The 17,096-nt window shown below is 39.6% G+C and overlaps 1 protein-coding gene across 2 annotated transcripts; it reads left to right on the forward strand.

Moving 5' to 3' along the window:
• Positions 1–530: 530 nt before the first annotated feature.
• Positions 531–17,023, forward strand: LOC140907617 (sterile alpha motif domain-containing protein 9-like). 2 transcript variants are annotated; one of them, XM_073333950.2, is made up of 4 exons: positions 531–979; positions 4,174–4,336; positions 4,449–4,527; positions 9,724–17,023. In XM_073333950.2, the coding sequence occupies exons 3-4, from the start codon at positions 4,514–4,516 to the stop codon at positions 14,543–14,545; spliced, it is 4,836 nt and encodes a 1,611-aa protein (XP_073190051.2). In that variant the 5' UTR covers positions 531–979; positions 4,174–4,336; positions 4,449–4,513; the 3' UTR covers positions 14,546–17,023. The 2 variants fall into 2 exon arrangements, with proteins under 2 accessions (XP_073190051.2, XP_078707908.1); XM_078851782.1 differs by lacking the exon at positions 4,174–4,336.
• Positions 17,024–17,096: the final 73 nt, after the last annotated feature.

Consider the following 17,096-nt stretch of genomic DNA (forward strand, 5'->3'; position numbering starts at 1 on the left):
GTCGGACTTCCCATTGCCTTCCGGACACTGGAGAAAAGACAGCATTTGTTGCACCAAACATTGCTGCTGGACCTGTTGTTGGTCCACTAGGTCTTTAATCAGTGGTTGCAGCTGTGTGACGAAAGATTTTGCCTCAGTTGTTCGAATTACCTTAAAATTTAAGGTTTGCAGAAAAACCTTGGGAGGGGGTTTAAAATTAAAAAAAAATTATAACTTGCTTAATTGGACATAAAAGAGTGGTGGTAGTGTCAGGATCCTTTGGGGTTCTCACGGCGGGGTAAGGCTAGGTCCCAGAGTCAAGGATTGGAGTGACCTAGCAGATCGCCAGTCCGGATTACACCAGAGGGGAACGTCACATGTGTTTTTAAATGTTTGGGTTTTTTAAGCATCATCACTTTGTCTTATACCAGGGGTGATTGCCCATATTCTCCACGAATTGTCGTGAATCTGTCTTCAGCAGACCGCCATCTTATGGCACTACATGGGGAGTGCAAGCATGTGGCTCCAACTGCCCCCATGACAGTGGGCACTGTGGGGTGTGTCATTCCAGCAGCTCCAGGGCTCTACTCTGCAGACAGGTCCTTCTGACTGTTTCATCCCCTCTCAGAAAGAAATATTTTGAGACAAAATCTGGCTTTGTGATCAGAAAGTCACTGAGGTTCAGAGACAGTATTTATTTACTTGTTTGTTTTGTTTTGTTTTTTTAAGGGAAGATGCACCAGTAGCTGCTGGAGGGGTGAATGCTAGCTGCTGTCATGTGATTCGGTCATGCAAGTGGATAACAGGAAATAAAGTTTTAGTTTCTTGCCAGCTGTCCTGTGTGCCAGACCCTTACTGGAACAAGAAGATATTGTATTTGAAATAATTTCATCTTGTAGTTGATTAGAAGAAACAACTATTTAACTATTTCACAAGTTTTCCTACCTGAATAAACACGTTTCTCCAGCTACTATACGAAGGAAGTTGAATGACAATCTTGGTAAGTGCACTATCAGTTTTTAGCTCTAACGGGCAAAAGATGCATATAACTTAAAATATACTTTATGCAATGCTAAACCAGCTAATGGCTTATTTTGAATTTGCTCCTTTTTGGTGAAACTATTTTGTCAAAATATTAGACTGAAGCTATAATGGGATAAAAGGTGATATTCTCAGAAACCTTTTTTCCTGCTGAGAGAGCTATTAGTAGTAGCTGCAGAAGTGATTATAATGAAATAATTTAGTGAAAGTTCCTAACTGAAAGATACTATGCTACAATAATGAGGTGGCAAACTTGCTATTGCAAAAATAGAAGATTTTTACTTACAACAAGAAATTACTCACACTCCAGCATTATTTTTTAGCTTCATTTCCTGAAATGCTGGTTCGTAAAATGAAACTGAGCAGCATTACAGCAAGCCTAGAAAATGAAACTTAAACCATCCAGCTTCAGACATCTCTTTCACTACATATTTTCCAAATAATGAAACATACAGTATTTGTTTTTAAATAATTATATTTAAATGTGCATAAGCTGTATTGCAAAGGTGAATTTTGGTTAGTGAAGTGATAACATTCAAATTACTTTCTTGAAATGTATTGGGAGCAACATTTTATTTCAGAAGGTGAAGGAAATAATCAGCGTGACAGCCATTTCAGACTTGATTCTAACAGGGAGGAATTGGTTACAAATCTGATGTTTGAAGGCAATTTGAGCTAAACTGATCATGAAATGATAGATTCATGATTCTAAGGAAAGGAAGGAGATAGAAGAGCAGCATAAGGACACAGCAGACTTTTAACAAACTCACAGTACAGGTAGGTAAGGTCCAGGGGAAGAAAATCTAAGGGGAAAAGGAGTTTAGGAGTTTTCAAGGAGGCAATATTAAAGGCACAACAACAAAGTATCCCAATGAAAAGGAAAGATAGGAAAAATAGTAAGAGGCCACTAGGGATCCAAGAGGAGCTTTATAATTACCTGAAAATCAAAAAAGAAGCCTGCAAAAAGTGGAAACATGGACAAATTACTAAGGAGTAGAAAAGAATAGCACAAGCATGTTGGGACAAAATCAGAAAGGCTAAGACACAGAATGAGTTACACCTAGCAAGAGGCATAAAAGACAATAAGAAGAAGTTCTATAAATCATTAGGAGCAAAAGAAAAACAAAGAACAATGTAGGTGCACTGCTTAAAGGGGAAGAAAAGCTAATAACTGATGACATCAAGAAGGCTGAGGAGTTTAATGCCTATTTTGCTTCAGTCTTCACTCAAAAGGTTAACTGTGACCCGAGACTAAATACAATTGATATTAACAGCAGGGTAAAAGGGATGCAAGCCAAAATAGGAAAAGAACAGGTTTACAAATATTTAGATAAGCTATATGCATTCAAGTTAGCAGGGCCTGATGAAATTCATCCTACGGAACTTAAAGAACTAGCTGAAGCAGTCTTGGAACCGTTAGCAATAACTCATGAAGGACAAGTGAGGTCCCAGAGGACTGGAGAAGGACAAACACAGAACCTATCTTTGAAAAGGAGAACAAAGAGGACCTGAGGAACAGTAGCCCATTCAGACTAACTTTGATAGCTGGGAAGATACTGGAACAAATTATTAAACAAGCAACTTGTAAGTACTTAGAAGATGACAGAGTTATAAGTAACAGCCAAAAGGGATTTGTCAAGAACAAATCATGCCAAACCAACTAATATCCTTCTTTGACAGAGTTACTAGCCTATTGGATGGGGGGGAAGCTGTAATTGTGGGATATCTTGATTTTAGTAAGGCTTTTGACACAGTCCCATGTGACATTTTCATAAGCAAACTAGGGAAATGTGGTTTAAATGAAATTACTATAAGGTGGGCACAAAACTGGTTGAAAGACAGTATCCAAAGAGTAGTTATCAATGGTTTACTGTCAAACTGAGGGACATATCTAGTTGGGTCCAGCTGGGGACTCTCCTATGTCTGGTACTATTCAATATGTTCATTAACGACCTGGATAATGGAGTTGGGACTATGCTTATAAAATCTGCAGGTGACAAGCTGGGAGGGGTTGCAAGCAGTTTGGAGGACAGGATTAGAATTCAAAAGGACCTTGACAAATTGCAGAAATGGTCTGAAATCAACAAGATGAAATTAAATAAAGACAAGTGCAAAGTGCTTCACTTAGGAAGGAAAAATCAAATGCACAATGAACAAAATTGTGAATAACTGGCTAGAAATAGTACTGCTGAAAAGGATCTGGGGGTTATAGTGGATCACAAATTGAATATGAGTCAACAATATGATGCAGTTACAGAAAAGGCTAATATTCTGCCGTGTATTAACAGGAGTGTCATATGTAAGACACAGGAGGTAATTGGCCCACTCTACTTGGCACTGGTGAGGCCACAACTGGAGAACTGTGACCAGTTCTAGGTAGAACTTTAAGAAAGATGTGGACAAATTGAAGAGATTCCAGAAGAGAGCAAGAAAAATGATAAAAGGTTTTGAAAACCTGACCTATGAGGAAAGATTAAAAATAACTGGGAATGTTGAGTAAAGAAGATTGAGGGGAGACCTGATAACAGTCTTCAAATATGGCAAGGGCTTTATAACGAGAATAGTTATCAATTGTTCTCATTGTCCACCAAAGATAGGACAAGAAGTAATTGGCTTAATCCACAGAAAGGGAGATTTAGATTAGATGTTAGGAAAAGCTATCTATCTACAGGGATACTTAAGCACTGGAATAGGCTTCCAAGGGAGGATATGGAATCCCCATCACTGGAAGTTTTTAAGAACATGTTAGACAAACACCTGTCAGTTATATTTGGTCCTGCCTCAGTTCAGGTGGCTAGACTCGATGACCTCTCGAGGTCCCTTCCACCCCTACATTTCTCTGATTCTAACTTGCTAGGCTGAAAATAGTCTCCCTGCCACTATGTGTTTTTCCATTTTAATATCCTTTACAAGAATTTCAGTTTTATGTCCGTGATGATAAAATAAACTCCATAATAAAGCAACTTGAATCCTGAGGAGTGAAAAGAAAACAAGCAAACTTGTTTTTAGAGAATGCTATTTATAAAATAAGTGCTATACTTTTAGTATTGTTAATAATCAATAATAATAATAATATATAGCATCATAGGTTTACAAGGTACTTTACTAACATAGGGGTTGATTTTGTCCCTTCACCTCACGTAATGTGAAAAGAGTGGAGCCAGGTCAGATGGATCTGTGCAAAGGATAAGAGATGTGGAAGCAATGGCTCCATGGCATACTTGCCACCTGTTCCCAAGCCCATAAAACCTGGACTGGAGTAAGAAGAGTGGCTTCATTCTATGGCATGCTATGCACTTCTCCAGCCCTTGAAGCAGTAAGTCCTAAAATCCTGCCTGTACTTGTAACTATACAGCAGTAGAGATAGGCAGCCTGAGGAATTATGCTGCTAGGGAAGCTTAGATAATCTCTATTGTTCCTTTTTTCAGCATGCAGGAATTCTCTTCACTGAAAAGAACTAAGAAGAAAACTCTTCAATCAGAAGAATTCCATTATGGGGAAAAAAAGGTACATTAAGCTGACTGGTGCCCCTGATTCAGCAGCGGTAGCTGCAAATGATTCAATCAGGGAGTCATAATTTAGTACAAATAGCCCAAGATTCCCCTGAGCTCAGTGGAAGAGAGAGGATAATGTAGAAATTCAGTTTGGTAACAGCTACTTGGCCAGAGCAAGGCACACTGGAAAGCTGTAGAAAGTTTAAAATGTGTTTGAATTAGCTGATTGTTTGTCTCCTTCTCCCACTAGTGATCTATGCTTTTTTCAATTTCTTCTGGCTATCTTTCCAGCATTACTCTCTGCTCAAGTGCTGCCACCACCCCCTGTCATGCCTTTTCATATTGGAATTAACTGGAGCTGATCCCAATCCAAATCTCAGCTCCAGTAGATTCAGATCCAAACTTTACAATTCAGGCCCCATTTATAAAAATAATGGACAAAATGTTGAAGAAAAATGTAAGACAAATTCTCTTTTCATCTGTTTACTCTACAATAGCCAGTTGAACATACAAACCATCCGGTCTATAATTGACATAACTAGACAAAATGGTCATGAGAGTATGATCCATAAGCTCATCTCTCTCTGTCTTACAGATGGCAATATACCATAGACAAAGCAGTTTCATCTCCAGACAAAGCAGAATGCACAGAAACTTACAAAATTTGATAGTGAAACTTGGATACTAGTTTGATATAATAGCATTTGGTAGCATCAGTTAAAGAATAAAGCAAAAAATATCAACATCAAAATCTGTAGTCTTTGTTGGCTGAGAATTATGGTCGCATGTCATAGGATGTCACAGTTTTTCCATCCCAACCCACCCACTGGTGGCTGAATGTGGAATAGCCACCACTGTGCCTTAGTTTCCCTTGTGTTTTTCAGCCTATTCCAGCTGTAAGAGTGGCCTGACCCTCTGTCCAAGACACATTCAAGAGTTTAACCCTTCCAGAGCCACAAGTCCAACAAAAATATATAGACAATTAAATCTTCAGCCCCAGTTGATCTCAGCTGGCCACCCTCTCCCTCGCAGGCAAGGGTCAGCTATAGTGAAATGTCCCCACATTTGTCTACAGGCTCCTGTGCTTCATTTCACTCCACCGCACAGTCTATGGCTGGCATAATTCTCCACTTTCCCAAGGGATCAGGCAGGCCATCATCCCTCAGCAGTGTTTCATTAGCAAAGAGTGATGCTGAATGCAGGTTAAGTATGAAATCCTGTGCACTGCTCTGTCCATATGGTTGTGTTGCTTCCAGACCAGTTCCTCATATTGCCTGTTTCCCTCAAAAACAGTCCCTCCAGGAAGCCTGGGCCCTCTGACTCCAATTCCACTGATCATGCAACATCTTCCATACCTTACAGACATTTTAATAGAAACATTAAAAACAAATTATTGACACCCAGATCCTCACCCTGTATCCCTTTGGCCAGAGGTTGCTATAACATAGCCAAGTTGGAGTCTTGCCTTTACCACAGGTTCAGCTGACTGCATAGTCTTTGAAATAGTTGGGTCTGCTCAATGGATGACCACACTGGGAGTGACCTCTCTTTGTCTCCCTACCACCTGTTTCCAAATCTAGCAAACTCTTGCTCTGTGGAGTCTTCTTCCTCCTTGTGGGATTGACCTCCAAATGGTTCTCCATCTCTGCGTCCTGTGATGATCTCTGTAGCTCTGTATGCCTTCTCTAGGTGTGGTGTCTGCTGGCTCATAAGTGTCTCCCATTCCTTTGGATCTCTTGTCCCTCTTGCATGACCCTCTTGCATAGTCATCTTGCCACTGCACTCCTCCTTTAGTCCCCTCTTTCTGGTGTCTCTCTAATGGCTAGATCCTCACATGAGCAACGGTCTCCAGCTGACATATGGGTTCTGTTACTGCTGCCAGGTGTGAAGAGAATGTGGACAGATAATTTATCATTCCTATGAAGTGCTGTACCCCTTTCACATCCACTGAAGCTGGCATGTCTCTGACTGCCTTGATCTTGCTGGGATCTGCTTTCAGTTTCTCTATGTGAGCAGATGTCCAACGTGTCACCAAATATTGTTTGAGCTGCAGTTTTTCTGGGCTGAGTTTTACATTCTTGTACCTGCCTTGTTTTAAAAATGTTTGTAGTTTTCTGTTATGATCTTGTTCATCTTCTGTATCATTGCTCTTTTCACCTACAATGAGGATATCATCCGCAATTATTTTCACCCCAGGCAGTTCTTCGAGCACTTGGGTGAGTCTTCTCTGGAACACCTCTGCTGTTTTGCTTTGGCCAATTGGCATGCATAGCCCTCTGTAGCAGCCAACTGGTGTTGCAAAGGTTATCAACATGCTGGACTCTTTATCCAGGTTTATGTGCCAAAACCCATTCCTCACATTAGACCTTAAAGATTCTGGCTTTGGAGAGTTCTGGCAAGATGTCATCAATTGTGGGCAGTGGATAGTGGCATCTTTTCAATGCCTGATTCAGTGGCTTGTGTTCTATGCAACCTAATTTACCTGATGGCTTCTTTACCACAACCATGCTGTTTACCCAAGCTGTACTGGTCTCTAAATGTGTTACGATACCCCTGCTCTGCAGACTTTCGAGTTCCTTGCATACTGGAATTCATAGTGCCACTGGAATTTTCCTTTGTGGTAAGCACACAGGTTCCACATGGGCCTTCTGACTTCAGTTCCACTGATCATGATAAAAGCAGCTCCTGGTCTTCCCTCAGGCTCACCTCAGGAACAGACTGTCTGCTTCCTGCCCTTCCAGCCTCTTTGGCCTTCTATCAGGCCCCTCCCCAAAGATAGGGAACTTACTACAGCTTCTCCTCTGGGCCTCCTCTCCCCAACTGTCCTTCTCTCTCTCCTCTTTTATATCCATCCCCTTTACCTGACTACACCCTTCCCGTATGCAATTAGTGAGGTTACTAGCACCCTCAGGCTCCCTTTCACGGATGGTTTATACCCCATCACTTACTGTCTTCAATGTTTAAGCATCGGCAGCTTTGCAATGGAAAGCTCTATCAGAAAGTGTAAATCAGGATCAACTCTACAGAAGTGAAATGAGTACAACACAGTAAAACCAGTGTAAATGAGATCAGACCAACTTTCTTTAGGCATTCCCAGTCTCATTACTTTGTTATTCATTTTTATTTTATTTAAGTTAGTGTTTTGCTTGTGAAATGTGCTGCATAGACATCAATGAAAACTAAAACTTTAGCTTATCTGAAAAATATCTAAAGCAGTGGTGTCCAACCTGTGCCCCTTAAGATTCTAAAATTTGTCCCACCGGGCGTGACTGTGTTAAGAAGAAAATTTGTGTTTGATTGTGAGTTGAATTATGCCCATCCCTCAAACTGCAGTCTGTGGTTTCTAAACTGAAGTGTTTGAATCAGCCCTGTGACTACACTGAGGAGGTAGGAGGTGCTACCTTTCCAAATGCAGCCCACCACTTCCTCCACAATCCCAGGAGATGTTTTCCTGGGAGCTGTCCCCTCCCTATTGCAGCTCCCTATTACAGCTATATCTGTCATAATGAAGTCCAAAATAGTTACCTCGTGTGGGGTGCTGCACGTTTTGCAAAAGAAAATTATCATCTGTAATTTTTAGAAATTCTAATGTTGTTTTGCCACTGCTCTAATGAGACCTCCACCATGTATCCCAAATTGAAGTCCCCTGTGATAACGCAATTTTTTTCTTTCCACAAATTACAGACAGCAACTTAAGGAACTACCGGTACTCACCCTGTTCTCTGGTGATGCAGTGGTCAGTAACAAAGACTAGGAAGCACCCTTCTTGGGCTTTGTTAGTTAGTACATTGATTCATATGCATTTGGGATCCTGATGTTCTGATTTATCAATAACTCCAAAGCAGATAACGATGTCGATAATGTAGAGTGCCAGCCCCAGCCTCTTTGAGTCGCTCTATCCTTCCTAAGCAGGTTGTAACCCGTGATTTTAGCATTCCAATCATGCAGATCATCCCACCAGGCTTCAGTAATGCCAGTTATAACAAATTTCTTCTCATCAGTGAAAAGAAAAGGAGTACTTGTGGCACCTTATAAATTGGTTAGTCTCTAAGGTGCCACAAGTACTCCTTTTCTTTTTGCGAATACAGACTAACACGGCTGCTACTCTGAAACTTCTCATCAGTGAGAATTTTCCAATTTCTCTTGTGTAGGAGGAGAGTGTAGGTTTGAATGCTCCATTGCCTATTTTGCTGCTGAGTTGTGGAAGCCTGAGGAAGAGCAGGATAGGAGTTAAACTGGCTCTTACTGTGCCTAGAAGAGTGTCTAGCAAATGATGGCTCTTCTCCCCACACAGCCAACCAGGGCACTCCAGGAAAAGGAAGAGAATCTGAGACCCAACTATCAGTTATTACTACTTGATTCTCTGATATAGGGATGCTCTGACCTGCACCAGCGGCCTCTAATCCTCAAGGGATTACAGAGCACAGCACATCTCAGCCATTTCTCCTCACCATCTGACAAGTCCTTCCCCACTCTGAAACACATCCTGCACCTGCAGCTGTGGTGAGACTATAATAGGAGATAGCTAGGTTGACTCTATACCTATTGGAGGATTCCCCAGCAGGGGACTTATGAGTGTTTTGTGATCCCTTTGCACTGTCTGCATGGTGCAAAAGGAGTGGAACAGAGCAGAATATTTGCCTCAAACTATTGATTGTGGGCTCTTATTTTTTAAATAATGAATTCGGCCTTCAGGCGGAAAAGGTTGGACACCACTGAACTGAGCACTGGGAGTGGAGTACAGGACTCCCCAAACCACCTCACCAGTGGTTTCCCTGCTGAGACTACAAACAGTACCAATTTGATCCAATTGTGATAATGGAGTTTGTGGTATGAACATCTGTTGACCAACAAAGGGACCAAAGCTTCCAACTCATTTGATATAGGCCACCAAATGGCTATCAGAGACTCACAAATTTTGTTCATTATTGACCTTAATTTAATTTAAATCAGGGACTGAAAAGTGAAATATCTTTATTCTTTTTGCAATAATACTAAAGCTAATCTGTTTGACATATGTAGAGCCTTAAAGTCTATACAAGACCAAGGCATTGTTATTATCTTCTCCATGTAGACTAAGTGTTTCTTTATGTTATATTTCAGACACCATTAATGAAGGAATTAGATGGTATATGATTTTAAAGAGCTTTTAAAAACTAATATACTGTAATAGATAACAGTTTTGGTTATCTTGTCTTTTTCTTTCAAGGGCTAAAGTTAAAAACCTTGAGAAGAATGAACAACAAAATCTGCCTCCAAATATTGATGACTGGACAAAAGAACAAGTAAAACAATGGGTAACTGAAGAACTTAAGATTGACCAGAAATATGGTGAAATCTTGTTTAGCCAAGATGTGACAGGTTCAAACTTGAAGCTGTTTACTACAGAACATCTTACAGCTATAGGCATAACGTATGGCCCAGCTCTTCAAATTTTGAATGCACTGAAATTTAACTTTCTAGTTGAAAGCACAGCTCAGACAGTTAGACAAGAAGGTAGAAAAAAGACTTTTGATGAAAAATATTTAATGGAGAAGAAAGATGGAGGGAGTGCAAAGCAAGACCAAAAGAATAAAGGAAAATCAAAGTCAGCAGATGCCAGTGAATCACAAGAACTTAGATTATCTGAATGCACAGAGTCTATGGAGTCTGTGCTCACAGATAGAACAGAAAACAAGTTAGGTGAAGCAAAAGATAAATCAAAGAAATTACTGGAAAATAATCAACATCCAACCAGACAAAACTGTTTGCCATATCCTTTTGATGAGTTTCATGATAGTCGTCGTTATATACAGCACTATATTCTTAATGTCCCTGAAACAGGGCCACTGAATCTCATTGAGCCAGCACATGAGTTCAAACTGTTCACAAACACAGAGAATGCAACAGAAGAGGATATTAAGCTTAAATTTAGCAATGAAACCTTTAGATTTGCTGCTGCATGTATGAATTCCCGCACCAATGGTACAATTCATTTTGGAGTAAGCAACAAGCCACATGGGGAAATTATAGGAGTGAAACTAAGCAGTAAAGATGAATTTATTGATGATTTTAATGAAAAAATTGAAAAGTACTTTGACCGAAGTTTTGTCTGTGTTGCAAAAGCCTGCATTAGGGAACCTAGATTTGTGGAAGTATTATTGCAAAATAACACTCCATCAAATACATTTGTCATTGAAGTAGATGTAGTTCCAAGCCACACTATATGTGAAACAAAATTTTTCCATATAAATAATTACAATTTTAAGACTAAAACTTGGGAACCATCTCTATTTATACGGGATGGACCCAGCTCTAAAAACATTCTTAATAATCCAAAAGAACTCCAGTCATTTAAGTCCAAGATTACATTTGCAGCAGATCGTCGAAAAGCAGCAGAGGAAGAACACAGAGAAAAACGAAAGAAGAAAGAGAATGAGGGTCGAAAGCTGATTAGCCTACTAACAGGTAGCAAGGACTTGCTGGATAATTCCTATTATGACCGGTATATATTAGTAACAAACAAGTGCCATCCATCTCAAACACAGCACTTAGACTTTTTGCAGGAAGTAAAATGGTTTGCTGTGCTGGAGTTTGATTCTCAGTCAGAAAAGATTGGGGTGGCCAAAAAATACAGAGAAAAACGAGGTGCAAACCTTCATTTTCCAAATCAGTATCTAATGAAAGGCAAATCATTTTCTGAAATAATTGAAGATCTGAATCTCTATCACCAGCCCAGCTGGATATTCTGCAATGGCAGATCAGACCTTAATGATGAAAAATATCAACCTTTAGATCCCAGTTTGTGGCAACAAAAGAGGGCTGCTGAAGTCAGGAAATTGATTTCATTTCTTTCACACCCAGAGGTACTGCAAAGAGGAAAGTTTCTAGTAGTGTTTCTTTTGCTCTCCGAAGTGGAAGATCCAGGGGATCCCCTTATTGAAACATTCTGCACATTTTACCAAGAACTGGAAGGGCTTAAAGACATGCTCTGCATTTGTATTGGTGCACAAACATTCCAACTATGGAAAGATCTTCTGCAAGCCAGATTCATTAGTCCAGAAGAACTTACTGAGAGATGTGTTGCTAATTTAAACCTTCCAACAGTGAACGGCACTATCCTTAAATTGAAATCTGTGACACAGTCTTCTCAGAGGCTTTTACCATGTAATGGTTCTTCTACAATTCTTCTAAAGAAGGAAGAAGACTTCATGACAGCATTGGAAATACTTTGTGAAAATGAATGCAAAGACACAGATATAGAGAAGGATAAAGTTCAGTTTTCTGAATTCAGAAAATCTCAAGAAGAGCATTTTTACCGGGGTGGCAAAGTTTCATGGTGGAATTTTTATTTCTCCTCTGAAAACTATTCTTCCCCCTTTATCAAAAGGGACAGTTATGAAAAACTTGAAGAGTTGATTCAATCTTCATCCCACTCCTCTACACAAAAACCATCAAAAGTTATCAATCTTTATCACTCTCCAGGCTGTGGTGGAACAACCTTAGCTATGCATGTTCTCTGGGAGTTAAAGAAGAAATTCAGATGTGCCATTCTGAAAAATAAAACTGTTGATTTTGCAGAAGTCGGAACACAGACGACAACTTTAATCACCTACGGCACAACCAACCAAGAAGATTACTTGCCAGTATTACTTCTTGTAGATGATTTTGAAGAGCAAGAAAATGTCTACCTTCTGCAGCATGAAATTCAGTCAGCTATAGCAAGAAAATGCATTAGCTATGAAAACCCTCTAGTGATCATCATAAATTGTATGAGATCTCAGAATCCTGTGGAAAGCTCAAAGAGCAGTCAATCAGACAGCATTAATCTAAAACGCGAACTTTCTTTCAAAGAGCAACGGGCTTTTGAGAAGAAACTGGAAGAAATTAAACAGCAGCATCAACACCCTGAAGATTTCTATTCATTTATGATTATGAAAGAACAATTTAATCCAGAATATATAAAAAATGTGGTCAAGAACACACTGAAAGGTTTGGACATTAACAGCAAACAAGGACAACTTATTTCCTTCCTGGCAATATTAAACTCTTACGTTACAGAGTCCACTATCTCAGTATCGCAATGTGAAGATTTCTTAGGAATAGTTGGCAAACATTGGGGTAAAGAAAGTTTAGAAGACAAGATGGGAATTTGTTCTAATATTCTAATACAAAGTAAGGTGCAAGAATATGAAACATACAAAGGAGTGCGTATCATTCACCCACTAATCGCTAGTTGCTGTCTAGAAGAATTTAACCTAACCTATAGGTTAACTAAAAGTGCAATAACACTGCAATTGTTAAAACAGAATTTATTTTATGATTCTGACATGGGAAAAAGAAAACTTCTAGATGATGTGCAAAGTATGCTACTTACCAGACAACGTAAAGAACATGGAGATGACACAGACACATTGTTTTCCCCATTAATTGAAAAAATTCAGACGGAAGAAGGTAGTGCTGAAGTTGAAAGCGTGCTACGTGAAGGAGCCCTTCAATTTAGCCAAAACCCATTCATTTGCCAAGCCTTAGCAAGACACTACTACATTATAGACAAGAATTTTGCCTCTGCACTGGAGTGGGCCAAAAAAGCCAGAAAGAGAGCCCCTAACAATTCATATATATCAGACACTTTAGGCCAAGTCTTTAAAAGTCAGATAAAAAATTGGGTGGATGAAAATGGAAAAAGGAAGGTCATAACTGCTGAAGACCTGAAACGTTTGCTAGAGCTTGCTAAGTTTGCTTCAGAGGCTTTTAAAGAATCCCAACAACAAAATGAAAGTACAGACAATGTAAGAGAAGCTTTGCAGCTCCAAAAGTCTAAAAGGAGGTATGATACTTATAATACAGCTGGTTATTTGGGGGAGATAGAAACTGGTCTATACACTATAGATATTCTTGGGTGTACTCCTCTTTTCAACAAAAAAAATCCATTGTCCCAAGAAGATATGCTACAATATTTGTCAGGAAAGCATCCCATCCCACCAGCAACTACTGAAAGTGAAGAATATAAGTTTGCACTTGACCATTACTGTTGTTATTTATCTAATTTGCGCTCAAGTTTGAAAGAGGCATTTGACTTTTTTGAGAACTACTTTGTCCTTCTGAAAACAAAAAATATTGAAAAAGAAAGTGTGGAGTTCAAAATACGTAAGAAGGTTCGAGAATGTTTCAACAAATATGCAGAAATATTTTGCCACTTGGATCCTGAGATATCGGGGGACAATCCAATGAGCTCAAAACTCAGTTTGCCTCGGCAGGAGGATCAGTGCAGGAGAAGTTTGGAGGCTTCCAAAGCAGACAGGTTCTCTGGGCTTTTGGAGTATCTCAATAGTCACGAAAAAGTTGAAAGCAAAATGGAAGACATAGTGAATAAATATACATTTTTGATTGAAAAATGCACACATGCACCCCTATTGAGGGAGAAACAGAATTTCATTTTGGCAAACATTGTTCTCAGTTGTATTAAACCTAAATCCAGGAAGATATGGGCTCTTCATGAATTGAATGCACAGCTTAGAAAAATCCTACAGCAAGTAGGTCTAGAGCATCGATTTTCAGAACCTTACTTCTTAGCCTCTTTATTATTCTGGCCAGAGAATCAAAAACAATTAGATCAGGATTCCAAGCAAATGGAAAAGTATGTCACATCACTGAAGAAGTCTTTTAGAGGGCAATACAAACAAATGTGTCGTTCCAAGCAGCCTATTGCTCATTTCTATCTTGGGAATAATAGAGGTCTGAATAGGCTTGTTCACAAAGGAAAAATAGATCACTTTTTCAGTAAGCTCCAAGTACATGACTTGCATTCCCTGTGGCAAAAAGGATGCATATGGGAAGAAAAGGTTGTCCAAAATTTATTGCTTCGTCTACATGGCAAGGTCGAAAATGATCTTGTCTATGTGGACTATGGAATTGATGAAAAAATCAGTATACCAGTGCGACCTGCTTTCTTAGGCCGTCTCAGAAGTGGCAAAAGCATAGAAAGAGTGTCTTTCTATCTGGGATTTTCCATGGATGGTCCAATAGCATATGACATAAAAATGATTTAAGAGTTTGAATAATTAAAGTATGATATGCTCCATTTCTACATCCATGGAGCCTTTTAGATACATTTTTTTAGCCTTAACAGTGCTTTATTCATAGCTTCAGAAGGCAGCATCTGGGTTTCTGTGCAATTCCCTCTTCTGTTCCTCCAGCCTCTTCACATCTCGTGCAGAGCTCTCTAACTGCTCTCCTACTTTTCCAGATATGAGCACTGTGGTATGATATGCCGACATGCTGATGCAAAGCAAGATTCTTGAATGGCTGATGTGAAGAAAGATATTATTTAGCCTGGAAAGAACTTTGCAGACAAAATTACCCCAGCATGGTTTGTTTTTAAAATGCCATGATGGTTATAAAGCCCTATCACCTTCTGGTACATACACACCCTCCTATGCTCCCAGCTGTTTTTTTATTTTTACTATTTTCCTAAAAACATTAGGTCACCAAGCTGATACTCCTATACACATTGAATGTATATAGAACATTGATCAATTAGAGTCTGATTCTCCACTGCCTTTACCTTATGTAGTGATTCACCTTGTATGTTGTGGGTGTAAAATGCTACCAAATCAAATGGTAGCATTTTACACCAACTTTGCACAAGAGTAAATGACTGTACAAGGTGCAAGGCAGGGGAGATCAGGCCTTCGGGTAGCTATGAAAATAACCTTTTGATCTACAGCAAAATATATCTATAACAGCTATATGCTGACATACTCATTTTTTAGATAAACAATAACTGCAATATTTTTACTCCAGGAAAAATCAAGCATTCCCCTTCCTCTTCCTCTGAGATATCTGAAAATAAAGATAGGACTAGGGTACAAAGCAAGGATGCAAGTATTTTCTGTTTTGGCTTACAAGGCACTGAATGAAAGAACATCACTATTTCTGGCCCATTTTAAATTGATCTGAGTTAAAAATTTCAAAAGTGCCTAAGTCCCATTTTCAAAAGGGACTTAGGCATGTAGAAGTTTGGAAATAGAACTTAGGCTCCTAAATCACTTAAGAAATTTTGAAATTTTACCCCTTGTCATATATGTTTCTAGGTCTAAAGGTTTACCCTTCTGGTGGTTTTTCCATATTAGGGGCATTTGTTTCTTTCCAGTGGTTTGTTCCTTTTTAACACTGATCACTGTTGTCATCAATGGGAGAAACAACTGAATGCATATGCAGGAAATTGCCATTTCATATGCTAGGGTTGTATTATAAATTTTCCACAAAGAAAAGTACACTAGTATGAAATATCAAAAACAGTATGTTACTGCAGTCTGAGGATTCTTCAGTTACACTTCTAAACTGTGTGAATATGATTATCAGACTTTAAATGTATTAAGTTAGTAAAATTTACATACATAATTTTCTTTCAAAATTACTTTAAAACTCTGGATGTGTCAGTAACATAGGATGTACCATATAAAAGACCCAATCCAGCTATGGGATTTCAATATGACTAATCACCTGAGTAAGGTCTATTCCAGCTATTGGACAACAACTAATACCTGATGCTTCAGAGTAAGGTGAAAAAACAAACCTATAGTACATCTAGCCAGTTGTACAAAATACCACATGAAGGGAAATCCTTCCTGACCCCTTGCAGGCTATCAATGTTTGCCCTGAATCATGATGGGATTAATTAATTACCCATAGGTTTTATAGGATTTTTAATTTTTATAACTTCAAATATTACTTTGAAATATACACCTGCAACATTACTCTGCAATAGTATAACCCTTTTATAGTGCAAATATTGGTACCGTATTTGGAATGTTTATAAAATTATAAAACTTTTTAAAATTCAGTCAGATTGTTTCTCTTTAGCTTCCTAGAGACGTGAATATTACAATTTGATTGTATGCTGTTTGGAGTACTTCCTTTTACTCATTTGTTAATTTCATCCAGTGACCTCTTGTTCTTGTATTATGGGATAAAGTAAAAGGAAGAGTCTGATCAATATTCACTGATTGATAATAGTTTAAGTTAAACTTGATAATAGCTTAGCGTAATCTTTTCACCAACGTATCCAAAAAGGTATCCAAAAATCTGATATATCTTGTATACTCATTCATAAGCTGAATTTTTTTAGTAAAAAAGGGAAGCATCAGAGAAGGGGGTCGGTTTATGAATGGGTATAGAGAGGGAGAGGTGGGACACAGCCCCTCCCCCCAACAGAGGGAGTAAGGAGAGGCAACACAGCCAGCAGAGCCAGAAGGGAAGAGGCGGGGCCAGAGTCTCTCTGCTTCTGGCCACGCTGCTCTCCCCCCAGCCTCTGAAGCAGCTGCAGCTCTGGGGCTGGCAGGTTGTGGCTGCGCCGCCCTGCCCCGCCTGCTGGAGCAGGCTGTGCCCGCACCACCCAGCCCGCTGGAGCACGCTGCGGCCGTGCCACCCGGCTCAGCCCACGGGAACATGCTTCGGCCGCGCTGCCCTGCCATGCCGCCCAGCCTGCTGGAGCAGCTCCAGCCAGGCCAGCTAAGGTGGGAAGGGATGGGATGGGGAGAGTGTGGGGGTCCCAGGCTACGGGTGGGGTCATGTGGGGGGTGGTCACAGAGGTTACTA

The sequence above is a fragment of the Lepidochelys kempii genome, chromosome 2 (genome assembly GCF_965140285.1).
Source record: "Lepidochelys kempii isolate rLepKem1 chromosome 2, rLepKem1.hap1, whole genome shotgun sequence".
Classification (NCBI taxonomy): Eukaryota; Metazoa; Chordata; order Testudines; family Cheloniidae; genus Lepidochelys; species Lepidochelys kempii.